Consider the following 22,585-nt stretch of genomic DNA (forward strand, 5'->3'; position numbering starts at 1 on the left):
AAACCGTAAGATTTTTGCCCATATGAAAAATAAGATGACAATAATAATAAACTAGAAATGTGCCAGATGTAAAAATCTTAAGCTCAAACAAGATTTCAGATGTGCTATATTAAACATGGCACAGGTAGTATCCTAATTGCTTTTTTTTGAATACCAGAAATCCAAATATCATGCTTCACAAAAAAGGGCTCCTAAATCATGAGTGAATGACTGCTACCCAGAAACCATTTACAATCCAGTAAATTCCATAGAGCACACAACAAAATATAAGTCTTAAATGTCCTTCTCTTAAGCTTGATAAAATCAGCTTCTGGCAATATACTCAGGAAAAACAGAAGAGAGGGCTGTGAAGCTACACCACTGTGGACTTCCAATTCCAAAAGCAACAGCCAGAGTTCCCTGGGGAGCAGTCACTGCTGCAGCAGAAGCAGCAGCAGGAAATGGGTTTTCAACTACTTACCGTCAAAAAAGCTGCTGCTGATTTAAATTATACTTAGGGATCCTGACACTACACACAAACTCCTCAGAACTTCGCTCCAAATAATCCCAACAAAAAAAACTAGGCAGGTGTCATCAATTACCTGGCCTCACACTGCCCTCTATTCAGTCCACTGTTGTTCATGCCAATGAAATGCACTTGGATGTGAGCCTGAGCCACAACTCATTCTCTACACCTTTCAAGCTCCTAAAATATCATTCAGCTGGAAGTCAAATCAGAAGCACAGAGACACAGTAATGCAAATCCATTGTACCATAAAGAACTTAGTGCTCTCGTCTTAACAGTTAAGAACTATATCACAAGCTTTTATGGAAGCCAGTAGCTCTAGAGCAGACCACATCCCATTTCATCAGATCTAAGATTTCTTTGATTCTATGATGCAGTTCCATTTGTAGCAGTAGGAACAAGATGCAGCCACTAAAATTTTGACATAACACTAATTTTAGGACGCCGTCTATGTTGTAGATATTAAAATGTGAAAAGAAAATGTTATGAACTTCAGTGGTCAAATTTTTGTATTTCAAAGACCAAGTTATGTTTCTTAGCCATCCTCTAATTTGCAGTCTACCTTCTAATCCCTTCCTCTCTGGTCCCTACGCTTCAACTTATATCAACTCAGACTCTTCATATCAACTTAAAACCCTCCAGCCTCTGCTTCTCAGACCACACCTACTCCTTTCTACGCTTGTGCCAGGGATCAAGGGGGAAGAGACATGCATATCGAGGAAAATAAATCTATCTGTAACTATCATTTTGTGTATCAACATAAGACAAAGATATAAGTATGGTAAAGAGCCTATAACATAGGAGAAACGGTGAAGGAAAACACACAGTCTCATGTCTCTAGATTTTTTTCCACTACTGCAAGTGGACTTGCCTACAGAACACTATGTATAGATAATGAAAATACTAGCCCAACTAAAGCACATCTCCTTAAAAGAGATTAAATTAAGCTGGACCTTAACGACATTCCTGAATCCTCCAGGCAGAAATAATCCTTTCTGCTTCTGAATTCTGTGTCTTCTACCTCTCTTGCATTTAACTATAAATACAAGACAAAATATGGAACTGGGGTTAATTTCTCCTTCATTAAGTTAAAGAAAAGAGGTTTGTTCCAATCCTTTATTAGTCTGCCATCAATTGATGCTGATTATTGAAAAAGAACGTTAAGATTTATAAGAGCCTATTGCTAAAAATGTAGCTATTAATATTTTAAACAGAGAGTTACTTTTCCTCAGATAAAGAATAATTCTACATGGTGTTTGTTGTTTTCAAAGTAAAGAGAAGGCCCGGTGTGGTGGCTCACGCCTGTAATTCCAGTGCTTTGGGAGGCCAAGGATCACCTGAGGTTGGGAGTTCCTGACAAGCCTGACCAACATGGAGAAACTCCATCTCTACTAAAAATACAAAATTAGCCAGGCATAGTGCTGTATGCCTGTAATCCCAGCTACTCAGGAGGCTGAGGAAGAAAAAACGCTTGAACCCAGGAAGCAAAGGTTGCAGTGAGCTGAGATCACGCCATTGCACTCCAGTCTGGGCAACAAGAGCGAAACTCTGTCTCAAAAATAAATAAAATGTAAAAGATCAAAGTATATATCTTTAATGTTATTTTAAATCCAAACCATGTCATTAAAGAAGACATCTAAAAATACCTAAAAAGACCAAAATCTCCCCCACTGAAGAAAAGGTATAAATGAGTTTTCCTTTTGAGAAGAATAAACTTTAAGGGACTTTAAGAAATGATTTCAGATATAAAGGGAAATCTGATCAACTTACTGTGGTTAAATATATATATACTAAAAAGGTAATACATACTTAAAACAAGACTTACAAGCTAATACTTTATTAATCACCACTCATTATCACTGACCAACATGGAGAAATCCCATCCCAACTAAAAACACAAAATTAGCTCAGGCATGGTGTTGCATGCCTGTAATCCCAGCTACTCAGGAGGCTGAGGCAGGAGAATTGCCTCAGACTTTATTGCAATATTTAGAACAACAGAAGAGACTGCCCTAAAAAAAAAAGTAAGATAGTAAACCCAAAAGCCATAAAGAAAAATGTGATGGAAACCTAATCACGAAAAAAAAATAAAATTTTGTATAAGGCAAAAGACAATCATTAACAAGTCAAGTATTATGTATGAAAAAATACATGACCAACAATGTCAGAAAAAATGAGAATGAGAAAAATATTTCCAAAGCATATGACAAAGTCCCAATATAGAATTCTTACAAAGAAATGAGAAAATCCAATGTAAAACTGGGCGACTGACATTTTATTTTAAGAAGTATAAATCAATAAGCTTGAAAAGATGCTTACGCTCATGATGTTTCAAAGAAGCGTCATTTAAACAACAATATGCCATTTTCAACCACTAGATTGAACAAAAAAATTTGTTATCACCCAGTGGTGACTATTTTGTATTTTGTAACTCATGAGTTGCTGGTGAAAATATGAACTGCTAAACCATCTTGAAAACTATCAATATCAATATGTTGAAAATGAACATTTGCACTAGTAAAATTATTTTTGAATTTGTCAATAATGAATTAATTTGCACTAGTAAAAAAATGAACATTTGCACTAGTAAAATCATTTTTGAATTAATTTGTTAATACTATGAATTTGTCAATACAATACAGTAAAAATAATGAAATATTTTTATATCTATTGACTCAAGGCTGATCACTTAAGAAATCAAGATGCAGAATAAGTGTACAGTATGTTTTGGTTTTCCTTTTCAGTAGCAGTCTGGTAGACGTTCTTCCTAGATAACTTTTTCTGAACCCTTAACAAGACTATAAAAAGGGTGTCCTGTTGTTACACTCAGATGGATGCTCTGACCCAGCATTCCTTTTGTTGTCCCGGTTTTTTTCTCTGCCCTCCTTGCAACAAAACCAATGGGTATTTAGTTGGACAAAAGATTACAAAGCAAAAGTAGCACTGTTTTTGCCTCATCTAATAAACTATAAGCACCCTGAAGGCAGAATTAAAATGTGTCTGCCGCCTTCGCCTTGCACATGGTAGGCACACAACAAGTATCTGCTGACTGAATATGATATAGGTATGTTACCTATATACATTCATTATTTCAATGAAATTTTATTGAATAGCTATTGTGTTCCAGATCATATCCTAGATGCATCTAAGACATGGTACTAGCCATAAGAAGTTGTCTCTGCTCATCCTCTCTTGGACAGCCACTGAGATAAACTAACAGTTACAATAACATATTGTAATAAATTCTGTAGAAGATCAAAGTACAAAGCACAAATTAACTTTTCCTAAGAAGAAAGGATAGCTTAGAGAAGTTTTACAGAAAAAAACGGATTTTAGATTAGAAATAAATCTTAAAGGACATAATATGGCTGTAAGAACTAGGGCACTCATTCAGACAACCTAGGCTCAGTTCTGGCTCTTCTATTTATCAGCTGTGAAATCTTGGGCAAACTGTTTCTGCTTCTACGTTAATGAAATGGGGGTAAAAACAGTATCCATGTCAAAGATTGGTTCTGAGGAGTCACAAGATAATATAAATAATTAGCACTATATACCAATCAATACATTCTAGTTTTATTACTATCGTAACATTATTATTGATGAATAGGAGTCTGCTAGCTACAGAAAAGGTTAAGGGAATCAAGAGGATTCTGCATATCTGAGAAAAGGTGAATGTGCAACCTATGAGAAATGTCACTTCAAATAATGCAACCTCTCAGGGAACAAAAGTGTCACCCTCCTTGAAGATGCCCTCCCAAGCATGTTCCCCCATAGAATTAGCCACTTTTTTGCACTTTCAGACTGTATTTCTTATGTTTTTCTTATAGCTTCAACTTCAGCTTCTCTTTAGTTAAGTGCATTCACCTGTCTAGGGAGTGCATATAGATTGTCGCACTTTATGAAGGTATATGGTGATACTAGGCTTAAATAGACTCGAGTACATGACTACGATATAGAAAGGGTTGTAAACCCCCACAAAAGGGGTTTCTAAGAATTGCACTAGTTGGGAAATTCTTACTTGCTGACATAACTACCTTTCTAGAATGGAAATAGCCAGAGCGCGTAACCCGGTTTAGACTTGCAACACCTGGTGGGGGCGGCCTATTGATTCATTCGACAAGTTACCAAGCACTGTTCAAGATGACAAAGTTTAACAGGACATGATGGAGGGAAATAAAACAGACATATAAACAAATGATCACACAACTTGTGACCAGTGCTAATGACAGCACTTTGGACAAATTGATTCAAGTTGCCCAGAGAGCAGAGCGAGTAATGCTAATACACAATAGCATCCACCACAGGCTGACCGAATGACCTTAAGGAACTGTTTGGCTTCAGCCACGGCACTACAAATATGACCAAAGCTGCACGGGGCCCAGGATCTCCGGGGCTGCTGGCTTTGAGTGCCAGCGTCAATTGTACTAGGTCAACACACGTGCACAGAGCACCCACTGTGAGCCAGGTGTGACGCCAGGGTGACAAAGGCAGGGTCCGCAGGGTAGGGTCTCAGGGCGGCCCCAGCAGCCTGGAGAAGAGACGAGGCGGGCTTCCTGTATGTCACTTCTAAGTAGGATCTTGGAGGAATGAAGAGGTCTAAATGACGCGTTAAAGGCAAAAGCTGAGCCCGCAGCCTGCGGGCAGTCCACCAAAGAGGGATTTGGGGAGGGGGCAGGTCCGCCCCCTGGGAAGCCTCAGCTAGGATCCCGAGGAACCCGCAACTCCTCTAACCCCAGCTCCAAGCCCACTCGTGAATCAGAACTCACCGGAGGCCACGGAGGCTGTTACCGCGAGGAAACTCTAGACCTAGCGGAAGACCAGCTTCTAGCAAACCCCCTTCCCTGGCTCTAGTCCACTGGCTCCTTCCTAGTCACAACCGAACCCTTGGAGCGGAAGCCCTTAAGGAACAGTTGCCTCCTTCAATCGCCGACTAGAAGCTCGCCCGGTGGGCGGAGCCGTGTCTGCTCGGGGCAGGGCGAGGAGGCAGAAGTCTCCGCCTTCCTCAAGCTTGGTTGAGAAGTCCGCCTGCAGTTGCAAAGTACGGCTGTTTGAAAGCGGGCGCCAGAGGTGGCGGGAAGCTTCCCCTTTGCGCCCATTGGTGAATTCGTGAGCCAATTACGGGGGGGGGGGAGTCACTCTGGAGTGGGCGGGAAGATCGGTTGCCTAGAGACGCCGACTCACCGGCCTTAGGGGACCCCTCGCCCCTTTGGTACCGGAGACCGCAGCGGTGACTCGTGCCTCTTGCGCTTCAGCACAAAGAATCCTGTAGACTCCCCACCGAACTCTTGCCTTAGAGGTTTTTGCATTTGCCCTTCTTGTTTTCTAAGACGCCTGCTTCCCCATTACCTAACAGCCGTAGATGTTTTACTTTGTCTTCTACCTTATTAGGTGCCGCTTTGTTTACATTTTTGCTTCTTTATAATTACTGATAAGATGACACATTTTTCCACTTGTCTATTCACTAGTCTAATGTCCTCGGGCGTGAGTGTTCTTGTCACTTAGGTGTATATTATTAACCTGCCCCTAAAGACAGCGCCACCCAGTCCTCAGTAAAGCCCAGTACTGTATCTACCTTCTCTGGTTGAAAGGGTTCCAGTGAATAATCAAGGCATTGGTGGCGGCAGGTTCCCATATCCTTTCAACCCTTTTCTACATGTACTGGCGTAGGGTAAAATGGCTGTTCAAGGCTCTTCATAATGTGTCTAGTTTTCCTTTGCTACTTCACCATCCACCCCCCATGATGCCTACACTGACCCCTGTAACCCCATAAACTGGTACCGGGTTTGACAAACAACAGGTAATTTAATCTTACAAGCTGAATTAACAATGGTTCCCACGGCGATTTTTTTTCTTAAGCTGTTTCTTTCACCTGCATTGCCTCTACCTTCTTCACCTACTCAGTTTTCAAGATAGACTAGCACCTCCTTTGAAGCCTTTCATGACACACACTCCCTCACTTCGCAGAAAAGATTTTTCCTACCTGTGTATACAGTGTATCCTATATATCTTATTATAGTTCTTATATCTACTATAAGTAGTTTTTGTGTGTCTGTCACACTCAGGACCATGTGAATATCTTGGGAATCTAACATGTTTCATGACCCTGGTAGGCACTCAAAACAATTGCGCTAAATGAGTAAATGAATAAATGGACAAATAGATAAAGATTTTGGCGTGGGGGGAGCAGAACAAGCAAATAAGAAGCATTCAAGTAAATGGCATTTGTTGAATCTGAGCCAAGGCATCTTAGTGAGAACTAGATGCACTTTCCACTTTCACATCCCACTGAAGTCAATCCGTAAGCTGTATGTTGCATCCTGTGTGGGTTGTGATGGAGTGCCACAGCAAGAATGCCAGGTGATCCCTATGCACAAACTACTGCTTCTTAGAAGGATGAAAGCATAAAAGGTGTGGGGGGGGAGGCACATGAGGAAGGAGTGTTTATAATCTCTCACACAGTGCTTTACAGATGGGTAAATTATTTCACAAGCATTATCTCATTTGGATTTCACTACAACACTGTGTGTGGAGGTGGGGGTGCGGCTAGGACAGGTATTCCTACTCCATTTGCCAGTTGAAGAAACTTACTTAAAAATAAATTAAGTGACTTGTCCAAGGCTACACAGCTTATACAAGGCAGACAGAATTTGAAACCGGGTCCTTTATCTCCAAACCCAGAACTTATCACTACATACAAAATGTTAGTGAGACTAGCATATACGGGACAAAGAGGGGAAATAAGGATCAATCAACCTCCCATCCTGCCATGCCTCTAAAAATGGTTTTTGGTGGAGTTATGAATATATTCAACTAAATTTTCTTTGATCACCTATCCTGTTTTAAGTCCTGACCTAGGTGCAGGGCAGGACCCCTATACTCAAGGTACCAACACTCTGAGTTACAAGACACTTACATAGAAAGATAATGTTTACTAAATGTAATAAGAGTACAATAGGCAATAATTCTAGGGAAAGTGAACACTTAAGAATGAATCTATCAAAGCAGGTTTGAGGAAGAAGAGGAGGAGACAGCTCAACAGGCCAGCTGACTGGCATGAATGCAATTTGAAGGCCAGACCAGCAAAAGTGCAAAAATCTTACATTGAGAGGTAAGTCTGGAAAAGTAGGCAGGAAAGAGGTATTCCATAGAAGAGCTTGAAGCCTGGGAGAATAGGAAAGGTGTTCTACAGAGGTCAGGTAATAGTATGCACAAGGAATGAATCAAATGTCCAAAGAAACACAAGCAGACAGAGGCATTCTGGAGTAACAAAGGCAAGTGTGGAGGAAGAAAAGATCTGCCAAGGATCTCAAATGCTGGACAAAAGATTACTTGTAAAACGTTGGCTCAATGTTTGCTTTGAATGTTTTAAATGGGCACGCCTATGTACTGGGTGAGACATTTCAAGGGAAAATGTCACCTTGTTGATGAGATGGGGTCCCTCCTACTAACAAGCGTTTCTAAAGGTAAAGCTAAACCATCATTTCTCCTGTTTTCCTCCTTTTTGGTGTCAAAGCTATCAGGTCAAAGCAATGCCACCACAGGTGTGCTATCCAAAGTGCTATCATCAAGGAGTACTTTCCTCAAAGGAACACAGAACTTAGAGTAAGAAGATCTGAGTTCAAGTCCCAGCTCTCCTACATACTCGCATTGTCCATAACAATTTAACCCTCAAAAGCCTCAAAGTCCTTATCTGAAAATAGGGATGATAATACCTACTTCTCAGGTTTGTGGGCAGAAAAAAAAAATGAGATGAGATTGTATGAAAACACATTATTGTCTTTCTATGTACTATGGCTTGTTGGACTAGAGTACCCACGGGGGTCTGAGGTAGCAAGGAAAAACCAGGAAGGTGTTCTGGGAGTGGATGGCAGAGAAAGACAAGGGTGACTGTGTGCCAAGGGCAACAGGAGCTTATGGAATAGGACAAACAAGGGTCTACACAAGGGATATGGCTTCATGAGAACAGGACAAAAACAGTAAGTGCTAGAGATGGAACAGGAGTACTTGGAAAGAACCAAGGAAGATCAGATCATTATTTATAATTCATCCAACAGTATTTTGGGAACATCTACTTTGTGCCAAGCACTGTGCTGGGATCATTTAATATTGACATGTGGGTCAAAATGCCTGCTCTGCTCAAGCCCCTTCTCACAGAATCTGCTCCTGCTCATAGGCATTGTGACCTCACCACCCCCACCATCCTATCACCCACAGTCCTGGCCAGACTTGACTGAATCAGAGCAGGAATACTAGACCCAAGCTGGGCCAAACTTATTCCCTTCCCAGATAACTAAGATTCCACAAAATTGAACAAGGTGGTGGCCATACAGAGGAGAAGGAGACTTTTATAACACTTGTCTGTATTTCATGGGAAGTATGCTGCCTCCATGGCTGTGTCATATATTTGATAGACCCTAGACTGAAGATCAACCTTTGCCACTGAAAGCCATGGATCTATCTGGTTCCTACACTTTGAAAAGTGGACAGTTTAGCTTTTCCTTGGATTCTGTGATAACTGACTTGAGCTGGCTTAGGTCATTGTAGAGGTTGAATCCTGTCCCTTAAAATTTCATGTCCACCTGAAACTTCAGAATATGACTTTATTTGGAAATATGGTTTTTGCTGATACAGTTGTTTAATATGAGCTCATCTGGTTTAATCCAGAATGCTAAACCATCGTTTCTCCTTTTTCCTCTTTTTTGGTGTCAAAGCTATCAGGTTAAAGCAATGCCATCATGGAAGTGCCATCTATAATGCTATCAGCCCTAAGTCTAATGACTGGTGTCTTTATAAAAAGAAAGAACACAAAGAGACACACAGGGAGAGGACAGCCATATTAAGGTAAAGGTGGTAATTGGGGTTAGATTACCATAAGCCAAGGAACACCTGGGGCCACCAGATGCTGGAAGAGACAAGAAAGGATTCTTCCCGAGAGCCTTTGGAGAGAGCATGGCCCTGCCAACATCTTGGTTTCAGACTTCTAGCTTCCGGAACTGTGAGAGAATGAACTTCTGCTGTTTGTTGTACTAGTTACAGTAGTGCTAGAAAGGTAATAAAGGTAGGCTTACATTTTTGGCAACCAAACATTCACGATTGAGATACATTTCTAGTGATTATAGTTGAAAAGTCCAGACCAGTGATTCTCCAAATAGGGCCATGGCACACTATTGTACCTCAAGAGTCTTTCTGATGGGCTATTAAATTATACAAATGCCCAAGCCATTTCTTCCATTTTCATAGGCAAATAGTTTGCAAATATATAGCTTTTTATTTTTACACACAACTAGAAATCCACCAGGTAAGATATAGGAAGTCACTAATGTTGAGAATTTGTAAATTAAAATGAGTGCATTATTTGGCTTTATCAAGAATGATCACTCACCATTTGGATCTGCAGTATTACACCATTCCTGCTCATGTGCAGTAGAAGGTAATTGGAATTCCCAGTTTTGGAAGGAGGCTGTTAATAGCACTATTCCCACAGGAAGTCGTCTTTAAGAGCTGTTATTCCTACTTACTTATTAACTATGTTTGTTTGGCTTCATCAATATCAAGTAAGTTTATTGTGAATTGTGTGGTTAAACCAACTCTGTATAGTGTTAACTACTTTAAATATTTTCACTTTTTCTAGAGCAACTTTAAAATAATATATATCAGGGCAGGGCATGGTGGCTCACGTCTGCAATCCCAGCACTTTGGGAGGCTGAGGCCTGTGGATCACCTGAGGTCAGGAGTTTGAGACCAGCCTGGCCAACATGGCAAAACCCTGTCTCTACCAAAAATATAAAAACTAGCCAGGCGTGGTGGCGCATGCCCATAGTCCCAGCTACTCGGGAGACCAAGTCAGGAGAATTGTTTGAACCTGGGAGGCAGAAGTTGCAGTGAGCTAAGATTGTGCCACTGCACTCCAGCCTAGGTGACAGAGCAAGACTCTGTAATAAATAATATAATATAATACAATATAATATAATTAATATAATATACATTTAAAGGTTTGAGTTCTTATTACTAAAGCAATCAACCTGTAATTCCTCTGAAATTTGCTTATACTTTATGGAATATGCTGGCTTTTTTTGCTTAAATAACATATTTATCAAGGCAAGTGTGAAAAATTGCTTGTTTTTTGAAAAATAGGGCAGTATTTAGGAATATACAATTATATGAATGAGATCATACTCCTCTCTTAAAAGTAGGTAAATAATTCTATTTTTCCTCTCCAGTTCTCTATTGTCACCAAGTTCTTTTTCCCTGCCAAAGAAAGAGATGGGCTGGATGAAAGTTAGGGCTTTTGCTTCTTTAATCAAAAGAGTGTAAGCACCAATGGGTTGGATTTAATGTTTAGGATTTTTAAACACAGGCTTTTAATCAGAAACCAATAAAAGCTGTCAGAAGTGATATTGACCGTTTTTAAAGATCCAAAGCTGAGATAATTATAGAACATTGAATGAAGACCCATCCAAATGGCATACTCAGGCCATTCCATTTTTGTTTCTTGAAACATTCAGTAGATTAAAAAAGAAAGAAGTACCAAAACAAGATTATAAAATTGGTACATATTTGAAACGCTGACATAGTGTGTTCAATGCATTTTGACAAAATATAGCATTATATAATGTAATTCATAAGAAAATGTATAATTAACATTTATAAATTTTTATAAATTTATATTTATTAAAAATTTTAATGCATTTGAATACTTAGAATATTCCAGCAACGGGATACATGTATACAGATGATGTTTTAAGGGCTTCCAGTAGAAACCAGTGAAGGTAAAGAAAGGGGTAAAGCTAGGAGAAGAGGCCACATAAGAGTATGATTTTTAGAAGGATCTGAACTCTGGAGTGTAACAGATGCAAAGGAACTGAGCTTTCACATTCTTGTACACGTGAGTGTGTGAGGAGTAAACTCACAGGCCCCTCTGGTTCTTGGTGACCCAAAGCAGTTTCACAAGCCTGCATTTATTCTCAGAATGAACAGTGACAGTCCAGGCTGTCAGAAGCAAAACACACAGTAGCCAGAGGAGGGGCAGACAGAACTGGTTTGAGGGATTCCAGGGTAGGACAAAGCACTGACTGTACCTCCTACATCACCCTTGTTTGCCATCCTTTGCTCTCATCAGCTTATCTCCAGAAACAATATCAGACATTTGCACTTGAGGCCCTTCAAGAGTATAACCTCATGCAGCTCCTCCAATTGACCCTCCTAGTCCTAGCATGATGGGACCCAGGACTACCAAGATGATCTTACCACCATGTTCTGTGGATATACTGTGTTCAGTGGAACTGCGAAGTGTTAAAGTAGAAATTTAAACTAAAATCTTTTGACATATCCAGGTTTTACCCCTAAACTTTATTAAACTTTTTTATTTTGGGAAAATTAAAAACTCACATGCAAGAAATGAGATCTCCTGTAAGCTTTACCCAGTTTCCACCAATAATATCTTACAAAACAATACTACAGTGTCATAACCAGGATATCTACATTAATACAGTCAAGATACAAAACCATTCTACCACCAAAAGGATCCCTCCTGTTCTCCTCTTATAATCATACCCACTTCCCTCCCACCTCCCAACTCCCTCCTTAATCCCTGTCTTAATCTGCTGGCATTGCTATAACAAAGTACCATAAAGTGGATGGCTTATAAATAACGGAAATTTTTAAATTCTACTTCTGGAGAGTAGGAAGTTCCAGATCAAGGCACAGCAGATTTGGTGTCTGATGGGGGCCCACTTCTTGGCTCATAGAAGGCAGCTTCTTACTGCATACTCACATGATGGAAATGCTGAGAGAGCACTCCGAGACCTCTTTTAAAGGGGCATTCATCTAATTACTTTCCAAAGGCCCCACCTTCTAGTATTATCACACCGATGATTAGGTTCAGCATATGAATGTTAGGGGGACACAAACATTCAGACCATAGCAATCCCTACTCTGTTCTTCATATGTATAATTTTATTATTTCAAAAATGTTTATGTGTGTGTGTGTGTGTGTGTGTGTATATATGTATATATATATATATATATCACAGAACCTTTTGGGACTGGCATTTTACACTCTTCCTAATTCTCTGGAGATGCATCTGAGTTGTTGGGTCTCTGAATTCTTCCTTTTTACTGTTGAATAGCGTTTCATGGTATGGATATACCACAATTGGTTTAATCATTCACCCATGGAAAAATCTGGGTTGTCTCCAGTTTTTGGTTATTGTGAACAAAGCTGTTATGAACATTCCTGCACAAGTTTTAGTGTGAACATAAGGATTCATTTTTGTGTGTGTGATCAATACCCAGCAGTGCTACTGCTGGGTTGAATGTTGCCTTGGCCTCCCAAAGTGCTGGGATTACAGGCTGAAGCACCGTGCCCAGCCTCTACTGTATTTTTTCTAACTGTTGAGTTTTGAAAGTTTTAAACTACATTCTAGATACTTGTCCTTTGTCAGATATGTGTTTTGCAAATATTTTCTCTCAGTCTATGGTTTATCCTTCATCCTCTCAACACAGTTTTACACAGAGCAAAAATCTGTAATTATTATTATTATTTTTTGAGACAGAGTCTTGCTCTGTTGCCCAGACTGGAGTGCGGTGGTATGATCTTGGCTCACTGCAACCTCTTCCTCCCAGGTTAAGCAATTCTCCTGCCTCAGCCTCCCAAGTAGCTAGGACTACAGGTGTACACCACCAGGCCTGGCTAACTTTTTGTACTTTTAGTAGAGATTGGGTTTCTCCATGTAGCCCAGGCTGGTCTCCAGCTCCCGGGCTCAGGCAATCTGCCCACCTCGGCCTCCCAAATTGCTAGGATTACAGGTGTGAACCACTGTGCCTGGCCAAAAATCTGTAATTTTGATGAAGTCCACTACTGTACCAGTGTTTTCTTTTTTTGAGACGCAGTCTTGCTGTGTTGCCCAGGTTGAAGTACAGTGGCACAATTTCAGCTCACTGCAATCTCTACCTCCTAGGTTCAAGCAATTCTCCTGCCTTAGCCTCCCAAGTAGCTGGGGCATGCCACTGCATCCAGCTAATTTTTTTGTATTTTTAGTAGAGACAGGATTTCACTATGTTGTCCAGGATGGTCTCGATCTCCTGACCTCGTGATCCTCCTGCCTCGGCCTCCCAAAGTGCTGGGATTACAGGTGTGAGCCACCGCGCCCAGCCAGTGTTTCCTTTTATGGATCATATTAAGTGTAACTTTTTGTTTAGTCCTGTGTCCTGAAGATCTTCTCTTAGGTTTTTTTTCCCTAAAAGTGTTTAAGTTTTACATCTGACATTTATGTCCACAGTCTACTTGAATTAAGGTTTGTGTAAAGTGTGAAGTTCATTCTTTTGCCTACAGATACTAAAGTATTCCAGCACTGCATTTGGTTTCTCTAAAGGGACAGAACTAACAGAACAGATGTATAATGTAAAGGGGAGTTTACTAGGAGAACTGACTCACACAATCACAAGGTGAAGTCCCACAAAAGGCTGTCTGCAAACTGAGCAGCCAGGAAGCCAGTCCAAGTCCCAAAACCTCACAAGTCAGGAAGCTGACTATAGCCTTCAGTCTGTGGCCAAGGCCCGCGAGCCCCGGCAAACCACTGGTATACATACAGGAGTACAACTTGAAGTTTGGTGTTCGAGTGCAGGAAGCATGGGAGAAAAGATGAAGGCCAGAACACTCAGCAGGTCAAGTTCTTCCACCTTCTCCTGTTTGCTTTATTCTAGCCTCCTAGCAGCTAATTAGATGGTGCCCACCCAGATTGAGAGTGGGTCTGCCTCTCCCTGTCCACTGACTAAAATATCAATCTCCTTTGGCAACACTCTCACAGACACACCCAGGAACGATAGTTTTCATCCTTCAATCCAATCAAGTTGACAATATTAACCATCATGAGCACCGTTTGTTGAAATGACTAGCCTTTATCTATTGAGTTGCTTTGCATCTTTGTCAAAAATCAGTTGGACATATTTGAGTGGTCTGTTTCTGGGTTCTCTGTCTTGTTCCATTAACCTATGTGTCTATTCTTCCACCGACATCAATTCAGTCTTTAAAATGATATAATATGTCTTAAAATCAGATGACTCCTCCCACTTGTTCTTTTTCAAAATTGTTTTAGCTATTCTAGTTCCTTTGCCTTTCCACATCCATTCTAGAAAAATCGTGTCTATATCTACAAAAATCTTGCCGAAATTTTGACAAGAATTGCATGCGGTCTGTATATCAATTTGGGAAGAGTTGACATCTTCCTTATGTTGAAGTTTGTAATCCATCAACACAGTGTGCCTCTCCATTTATTTGATCTTCTTTGATTTCTTTCATCAGTATTCTGTAGTTTTCAGTGTGCATTTTGTACATATTTTGTTAGGTTTATATGCATGTCCTTTTTGTCAACTGTAAACAGTATTGCATTTTTAATCTTTGTGTCTATATGTTCATTGTTAATATATAGAAATTCAATTTAATTTTGTATGCTTGTCTTGTGTCCTCTAAGCATTGGTAAACTTAGTTCTAGGAGGGTTTTTTTGGTCATTATCTGGATTTGGGGATTTTGAGGATTTTTATAGGGAATTTTGCACATAAACAATCATGTTATCTGCAAATTGGGACAGTTTTATTTCTTTTCTGATCTGTATACCTTTTATTTCCTTTTCCTGTCTTATTGCACTGGCTAGAACTTCCAGCACTATGTTGACAAGAATAATGATAATAGGCACTGCTTGCACCTTATTTTAGGGGGGAATGACTCAGGCCATGACTTTAAGTATAATGTTAGTTAGCTGTAGGTTCTTTGTAGATGATTTTTTTTTTTTTGAGACAGGGTCTCACTTCATTGCCCAGACTGGAGTGCAGGGGCACAACTATGGCTCACTGAAGCCTTGGCCTCCAAGGCTCAAGTGATCCTCCCACCTCTGCCTCCTGAGTATCTGGGACTACAGGTGCATACACCACACCCAGGTAATTTTTTTAAAATGTTCTGTGGAGATGGAGTTGTGCCATGCTACCCAGGCTGGTCTCAAAATCCTAAGCTCAAGCAATTGCCTGCCTTGGCCTCCCAAAGTGCTGTACAGGTGTTTACAGGTGTGAGCCACTACTCATGGCTTCTGTAGATGGTTCTTACTTATTCTTAGTTTACTAAGAATTTTTATCATAAATGAATGTTGAATTGTATCAAATGCATTTCCTGCATCAATTGATATCATATGGTTTTTTTTCTTTAGATTCTTAATATGGTGATTGATTTTCAAACATTGAACCAGCCTTTATTCCTGGAATCAACCTTACTGAGTCATATTATGATGCATAATTCTTTTTATATATTGGGGAATAATTCTTGGTAATATTTTATTAATGATTTTTGCATCTTATTCACAGAGATTTCATCAGTTTTCTTTTTTTTGTGCCTTTTTGTCTGGTTTTGATGCTAGAGTAATTTTACCTTCAAAATATGAATTGAGAAGTATTCCCTTCTCTTCAGTTTTCTCAAAGCAATTGTATAATATTAATGTAATTTCTTCAAATGATAAAGTTCTGCTATGAAACATCTGAGCCTGGAATTTCTTTTGGGGGAGGTACTTGTGAATTAAATTTTCTTAATAGTTATAAGATTAATCAAATGATCAATTTCATATTGGCTAAATTGTGGTAGTTTGTACTTTTTGAGGATTTGATCTATTTCATCTAAGTTGTTGTCAAATTTATATGTGTAGAATTGTACATGGCATTCCCCTACTATTCCTTTGATGTTTCCACGGTCTGTAGTGATAAATTCTCTTTCATTCACAGACTAAAATCATTTTTCCTATTAGTAAGACTGTGGCAAACTATAGACAATTCATTTTTGACAATAATATGTTGATATTTAAATACTTTACACAGATGCAGATAGTATGTTTCACATATATTTGACATAGTGATTTCATATTATAATTATTGTGGGTCTATAGTCTATAATTATTGTGGGTCTATAGTATATGTTACCATAAAAGGTAACAGGGACAGGTTCATTACTTTTCCATATATAATTAAAGTAATAAAAGGGCAGAATTAGTAGAAGGAGTTGTAAGAAACATGAAGGCAGGATTAAAACTATCTCTGTAAGGTTGAAATGCAGTTGAAGCTGTTCTTTTGAGGCATTAATCAATGCCTCAAAATATGGTTTGAATTTTAGTAATAATAACTAGTTGACATTTTTGCTGTAATTCATTTATGGTTACCTGAATATATGTACTTATTCCTCTGAAAATTAGCTGTACTTGCTTACTGGCCTTACTGGCTAACCCAAACCCTCTCTAATACTTTTAGAAGCTTGCCTCTCTCCAAAGTCCTCTGTGCTTGATATACTCCACTTATTTGCCCTTCCAGATCTCCCCCTCTACTCTTTTCCCTCCCCTTCTGTTCTTACCTCCAGAACTGCATCAAGGAGCACCCTTGTTCTCTGTCTTCAAGTTGCTTGGGCCAGTGGAAAATCTCAGCAGAAGATATACAGGCGGAGGAGAAAAATGTTGGGTTATGAATGCCTCTCACTGCCTCTTAGTTGAGTCAGCAGGGCTGACTGCATTCCTCCACTACAGGCCACAGCTCCTAAAAGGCAGCTCTGGCACATAACTCCCTCTCCAGATTCTGTTAGCTGTTCTTTCCCTTTCTGACTTTATTGGCCCGAGGGTACTGCATTCTCCCTCCTGATTTCCTACACTCTGCCCACACCTTTGTAAATAGTCCCTTTATTAAACTCACCTGGAATTACCCGGTTTGAGTGAGCCAATGTGTTTCCCTGATACATACAAATGACAAAGTTTCCAAATCCCAAACATCAGACATATTCTGTCAGTTGTCACAAAGCAATAACCATTTATTTTTTTAAAGTCATTTACAGGTATTTATAGGCAAATGGATTTCCACTTTAAGATAGATGAAGAACGTGAGATTAAAATAGCATGCAGACATTCCTTTTTTTGTTTCCTTTTGTTTCAACTGTGTCTCTGGTATTTTTAAGTGCAGTATTTGTTTATCTAACTACTATACTATTACAGTCAAATACTGATCATCCATGTGTACTCCTGACACCATTTACAGTCACTGCATCTATCTGTATCAGGAACTCTGCCCAGCTAGACTGAGAGCACAGCCCTGCCCTGTCTCTGATAAAAGTGGTTAGACTACCCATACATTTCTACTATCTATACCCATGCTGATCCCCTTTATAAGGTCAAATGATCAAGATCTAAGGTATATGAAAAACTGGTGAAAAATACATTAATTCTAGTTGTCTGAGAGGAAACACACCCATCTAAAAATTAATGGCAGTAGAATAAAAATCATAAGCCTTTCCAGTAAAATATTAGAGTTCAGTTTGCTTGGTTTCTGATGATTTCTATCCAAAAGAAGTTTTATTTAAAATTTAGCAATTGTATCACAATCACAAAGACTAAGTTGTATCTACATAGCCAGAATGAAGTGGAGTTAAGGCAATATCCAAATAACTCAAGATTAAAAAAACAACCACAATAACAAAACACTTTTCTTGCATAGGCAAGAAAAGGACACTACTCAAACCAAATCCACTTTTACCATCATTCCCTATATTATTCCAAAGTTTCAGTGTTTTAGACTGAATGGTTTGGGGTCTAAATGAGGTGAATGTTGATCTCAGGTGTGCCATTTATTCTGAGTACGGACACAGGGTAAAAAAAGGAAAGCTTAAGTTTTGACCTTAACTATACAGACCAGTTATCAATAACAACCTCTAACAAATGAAAAACGTGCTTTTTAAAAGACTTATACTAAGTTAGGACTGAAGTGGTCCTGCGAATTCACCCAGCCCAGTTAGCTCATTTTATAGACAAGGAAACTGGAATCCAAACAGATTCAGCAACTTGCTCAAGGTCACACTGATAAGCCCCAGCCTAATGCTTTTCTGTACACCATGCTTAATTACTCAGTTTACCAGTTGCTCTACATGTGGCAAATCTTTCCAAGGGCTTCATTCAATAGGCTTTTTTCCCTTCTGCATTTTTGTCTGATCATATCTACACAAAGTGCTAAGCATATATGTAAGTGAGAGACCGTGATTCAGTGTCAGCCAATCACGAAGAAATTTTCCTATCATTTCAAATAAATTCTGTACTTTAAGAATGAAACCAATTTGAATAGTAAATATGAAGAATACTGCTTTTGTTTACCATCTTTTAAATCTCTACAGGACTGTTTTGTTTTTTAAATTTTTGCAGGAAGATGGGAAGAATATAATGAAATCAGATTGGCTGATAGATTTGGCCTCTTAAGCTTGTCACATGCTGTATTTGAACAGTCTGAATAGCAAACACTGAGAAATGCTAGGCCAGAGAATTTGGGCCCCAATCCTTTTAACCAGCAAATAGGACAAACCAATGAAACAGACAGCCATGTTAGTGGCTTTTGATTTGATTCCACTGACATACACACAGTCTGAATTGAATGCCATATTTATTTTAACATTGCAGTAAAAACTGCTACTAAACAGAAAACGTAATAAAGTCAATAAGGCTCAAGATAATTGCTTCTTATTTTTTGTAGCAAGAAAAACTTTTTTTTTTGGCAAATGGTTCTGTAGTCATAGAACATGAAGATAGTTAGAACTAACCTCCCCAATATGAAAATGTCCCCAAATTATCAAGTTGAAAGGCACATACCACTGTCCCAGCAGTTCATTCAAGTTGTCGTTAGCATGTGAAATTTTAGTTGTGCTTTTAGCTTGTTATCAATGCAATATGGCCTTAAAAAGTGACATCCGTGCATACATATAATTTCTTTTAAAATGACCAACCCTCTTCCTCTTTTCTGATTTTCATTTCTGAAGACCAAATTTTGTTAGTTCTTCATTTTATAGAGGACCTAGTCCATGACGGTCTCAGAAAGATGCACTTCGCAGTTCGTGCTCTATTTTATCTACAGACAAAGTTTAAATTATCTTTGTGTCCAATACAAAATGGAGTTTCTTCAAATATCAGTGTGATGGTGCTTCAACACTGTCATTTGTTGGAATGCAAAAGTCCTGGATTATCTTTTCTCACTGGTTGTTTAAGGCTTACTTCGCTTCCAGAAGAGATGATTGGCAAACTGTTATCCATATGGTATCTGATAAGGTGGCCAACATTATCAAACACGTGATCCTTGGTCCTCACCTTGAAAAAGAAGTACAAATATATTTAGGTTAAATTATAGTAGTCTCCTGAAAGATATCAACAATCGGGGGAAAATGCCAGATTTATCCCTAAAGTAGTTATTTTGCTGAAAAAAGAAAAGGTACCTTTTTATTATTTTTATTTTTTTGAGACAGAGTCTTGCTCTGTCATCAGGCTAGGGTGAAGTGGTGAACTCTTGGCTCATCGCAACCTCTGCCTCCTGGGTTCAAGCAATTCTCCTGCCTCAGCCTCCCAAGTAGCTGGGACTACAGACATGTGCCACAATGCCCAACTGATTTTTGTATTTTTAGTAGAGATGAGGTTTCGCCATGTTGTCCAGGATGATCTTGATCTCTTGACCTCGTGATCCGCCTGCCTCAGTCTCCCAGAGTTCCAGGATTACAGGCGTGAGCCACAGTGCCTGTCAGAAAAGGCACTTTTTTGTTTTTTGTTCTTTTGGAAACCAGAGTCTCACTCCGTCACCCAGGCTGGAGTGTAGTGGCACGATCTCGACTCACTACAACCTCCACCTCCTGGGTTCAAGCAATTTCGGTGTCTCAGCCTCCTGAGTAGCTGGGATGAAAGGCATATGCCACTATGCCTGGCTAATTTTTTGTATTTTAGTAGAGATGGCATTTCGCCCTGTTCCCCAGGCTTGTCTTGAACTCCTGAGCTAAGGCAAATGCCCGCCTCGGCCTCCCAAAGTGCTAGGAGAAACGGTACTTTTAAATTCTGTATTCCCTAGTAAACAATTTTCTGATTCCCCATTACCATTTTAAAGCAACCATTCCTATAAGTTAGGAAAACGGTATGCACTTGTCACTCAATCCCTATTTGCAATCAGCCTCTTTACAGTATTATTGTTTGGTATATCATGTCACTATCTATTTAACTGGTTTGTACACAAGCATGAATCCCAGGATTGTAATTATCTGCTGTAAAGCAGAGAGCTTCCATATCACCTTGTCTCTGTAAGAAGCAGGCCCTTCTGGAAAAATCCTACCTCCTACTGAGGGAATGTATTCTCTTCCAGGGGCCACAAGGGGGCGTAGTTTCAAGGACAAGAACTTCCCCCACCACCCGCCATCCCGGAGACCAAACGGTCACTGTTTTAATTTTCACAGGCCCGGGAAAAGATCAAAAGTCAGTAACTCCAGCGGACATTTTAAAGAAACCCTTTTCATCGGCAAGGGGGCTTGGAGAAGGTGGGAATTCCTCCCAGGTTAAAAGTCCCTGTCTATCTCATCCATACTGATTTCCCCCTCTGGGGTCCCCTTCCACTCTTCGAAGCTGCTTTCTCTCTCCTGGATTCCATCTTTCTGGATTCTCTCTCTTAGCGTGAGAGGAGCTTTCCTTCTTGGTTTTCCCCCTCTGGGAACCCTTCTCATTCAGTGTGAGAGAGGCTTTTCCTTCTTCTCACTCAGTGTGAGAGCTAGCTGTTTCTTTCCCCTTCTTTTTTCCTCTCTTTCTCTCTGCCTAAATAAATCACTTTTCTGCAAAAGTCTTTGGGGTCTGATATTTTCTTTTGAGTGCTCCTGCTGTGGTCCCCTCTCCCATTCTTGGGTAAGTGAGTGACCAAGAGCCTGGAAAAACATCCTCTCGGGATCTGAGCTCTCCCCTGTACCCCAAAACCCGGCAGCACTACCTTTCTTTGGAGGCTCAGCATTCCTGCCTTCTCCAAGAAGCCTCCTCAGACCTTTCTAATAGGCATTCATGTCTCCTTCCCACAGACTTCACAGTAGCTGATTCACAGATATTTGTTGCATGGAACTTATGTTGTGCATGCCAAAGAAGTTCAGTTTTCTTACAGCATGCCTTCTGCGGAATTTCCTTTCTAGTACTCCATGCACCCGATGCATAGACAGAAGATGGACATTACTATTCTTTGTAGCTCCACCACCTTGGTGGCCTGCTTATACATGTGCTCCTGTTTGGAGGGTGGCTAGGAACCATCCAGGAAAGGGAAGGCATGTAACTAGGCAGCACCTTGTTACCTATTTCTGCTAGCTCTCCTACAAGGGATTCTTCAAGTTCTGTCTAGATGTTGGTTTTCAGCATGTTAAAATCATGCATAATTACTGGAACAATTAACAATTTGAATATGAACTATGACTTAGATAATAGTGTTGTACACATGTTAAGTTTCCTGATTTTGATCATTATACTATGGCTATGTAAAAGAATGTCTCTGTTCTGTTTGTTTTTGAAATGGAGTCTCGCTTTGTCACCAGGCTGGAGTGCAGTGGTATGATCTTGGCTCACTGCAACCTCTGCCTCAAGCGATCCTCCTGCCTCAGCCTCTCGAGTAGCTAGGACTGCAAGTGTGCACCGCCACGCCCAACTACTTTTTTGTATTTTTAGTAGAGATGAAATTTCACTATATTGGCCAGGTTGGTCTCCATCTCTTGACCTTGTGATCTGCCTGCCTTGGCCTCCCAAAGCGTTAGGATTACAGGCATGAGCCACCACGCCCGGCTGAGAATATCTCTGTTCTTAGGAAATACACATGCAAGGATTTACAGGAAAGGACACAGTGGCACCAATTTGCTCTCAAATGGCTCCAAACCTCAAAGTGGTTTTCATCTCCTCCATCTCATTCCCATCCCACACCAAATCAGCTGACCAATCCTGCCATTCTATGTTCTTGATGCCAAGTCACTCTGCTCTCTTCTTTGTATTTCTTCTACCTCCATTCTGCCTCAGGCTTTCACTACTTTTTACCTAGAAGCCTCTAATTACTCTCTCTGTCCCTGGTCTTTCCCTTTCTCTTTCATCAATCCTGTATACAAGTGTCAAATTAATATTTCAAGTACAGAGATTATAAACAGGCCACTCTCTGGCCGAATATACCATATGCTTTAGTTTGCTAAAGGATAGGATGGGGGAGGTGGGTGTGATCCACAGAGAATCTCAACTCTTGTGAATTAAAAATAGGAAGAG

The 22,585-nt window shown here is 39.9% G+C and overlaps 2 protein-coding genes across 18 annotated transcripts in view; both read right to left on the bottom strand.

Annotated features, from left to right (window-relative positions):
* CEP152 (centrosomal protein 152) overlaps positions 1-5,379 on the bottom strand; it is an 82,906-nt gene extending 77,527 nt beyond the window's left edge. For 15 of the 17 annotated variants that reach the window (XM_078334213.1, XM_035259613.3, XM_035259614.3 and 12 more), the window contains exon 1: positions 5,272-5,379. The gene's annotated coding sequence lies outside the window, so the exon portion shown is untranslated. Of the gene's footprint in view, positions 1-4,960; positions 5,091-5,271 lie in introns of those variants that run through there. The other 2 variants (XM_035259606.3, XM_035259616.3) reach the window with 2 other exon arrangements.
* Positions 5,380-17,307: 11,928 nt separating this feature from the next.
* The window catches only part of SHC4 (SHC adaptor protein 4), a 148,611-nt gene continuing 143,333 nt past the window's right edge, over positions 17,308-22,585 (bottom strand). Inside the window, exon 12 of the mRNA XM_002807191.5 lies at positions 17,308-19,645. Within this exon, the coding sequence (XP_002807237.4) occupies positions 19,493-19,645 (153 nt within the window). The 3' untranslated portion in view covers positions 17,308-19,492. The remainder of the gene's footprint in view (positions 19,646-22,585) is intronic.

The sequence above is a fragment of the Callithrix jacchus genome, chromosome 8, assembly GCF_049354715.1.
Source record: "Callithrix jacchus isolate 240 chromosome 8, calJac240_pri, whole genome shotgun sequence".
In the NCBI taxonomy this organism is placed as follows: Eukaryota; Metazoa; Chordata; class Mammalia; order Primates; family Cebidae; genus Callithrix; species Callithrix jacchus.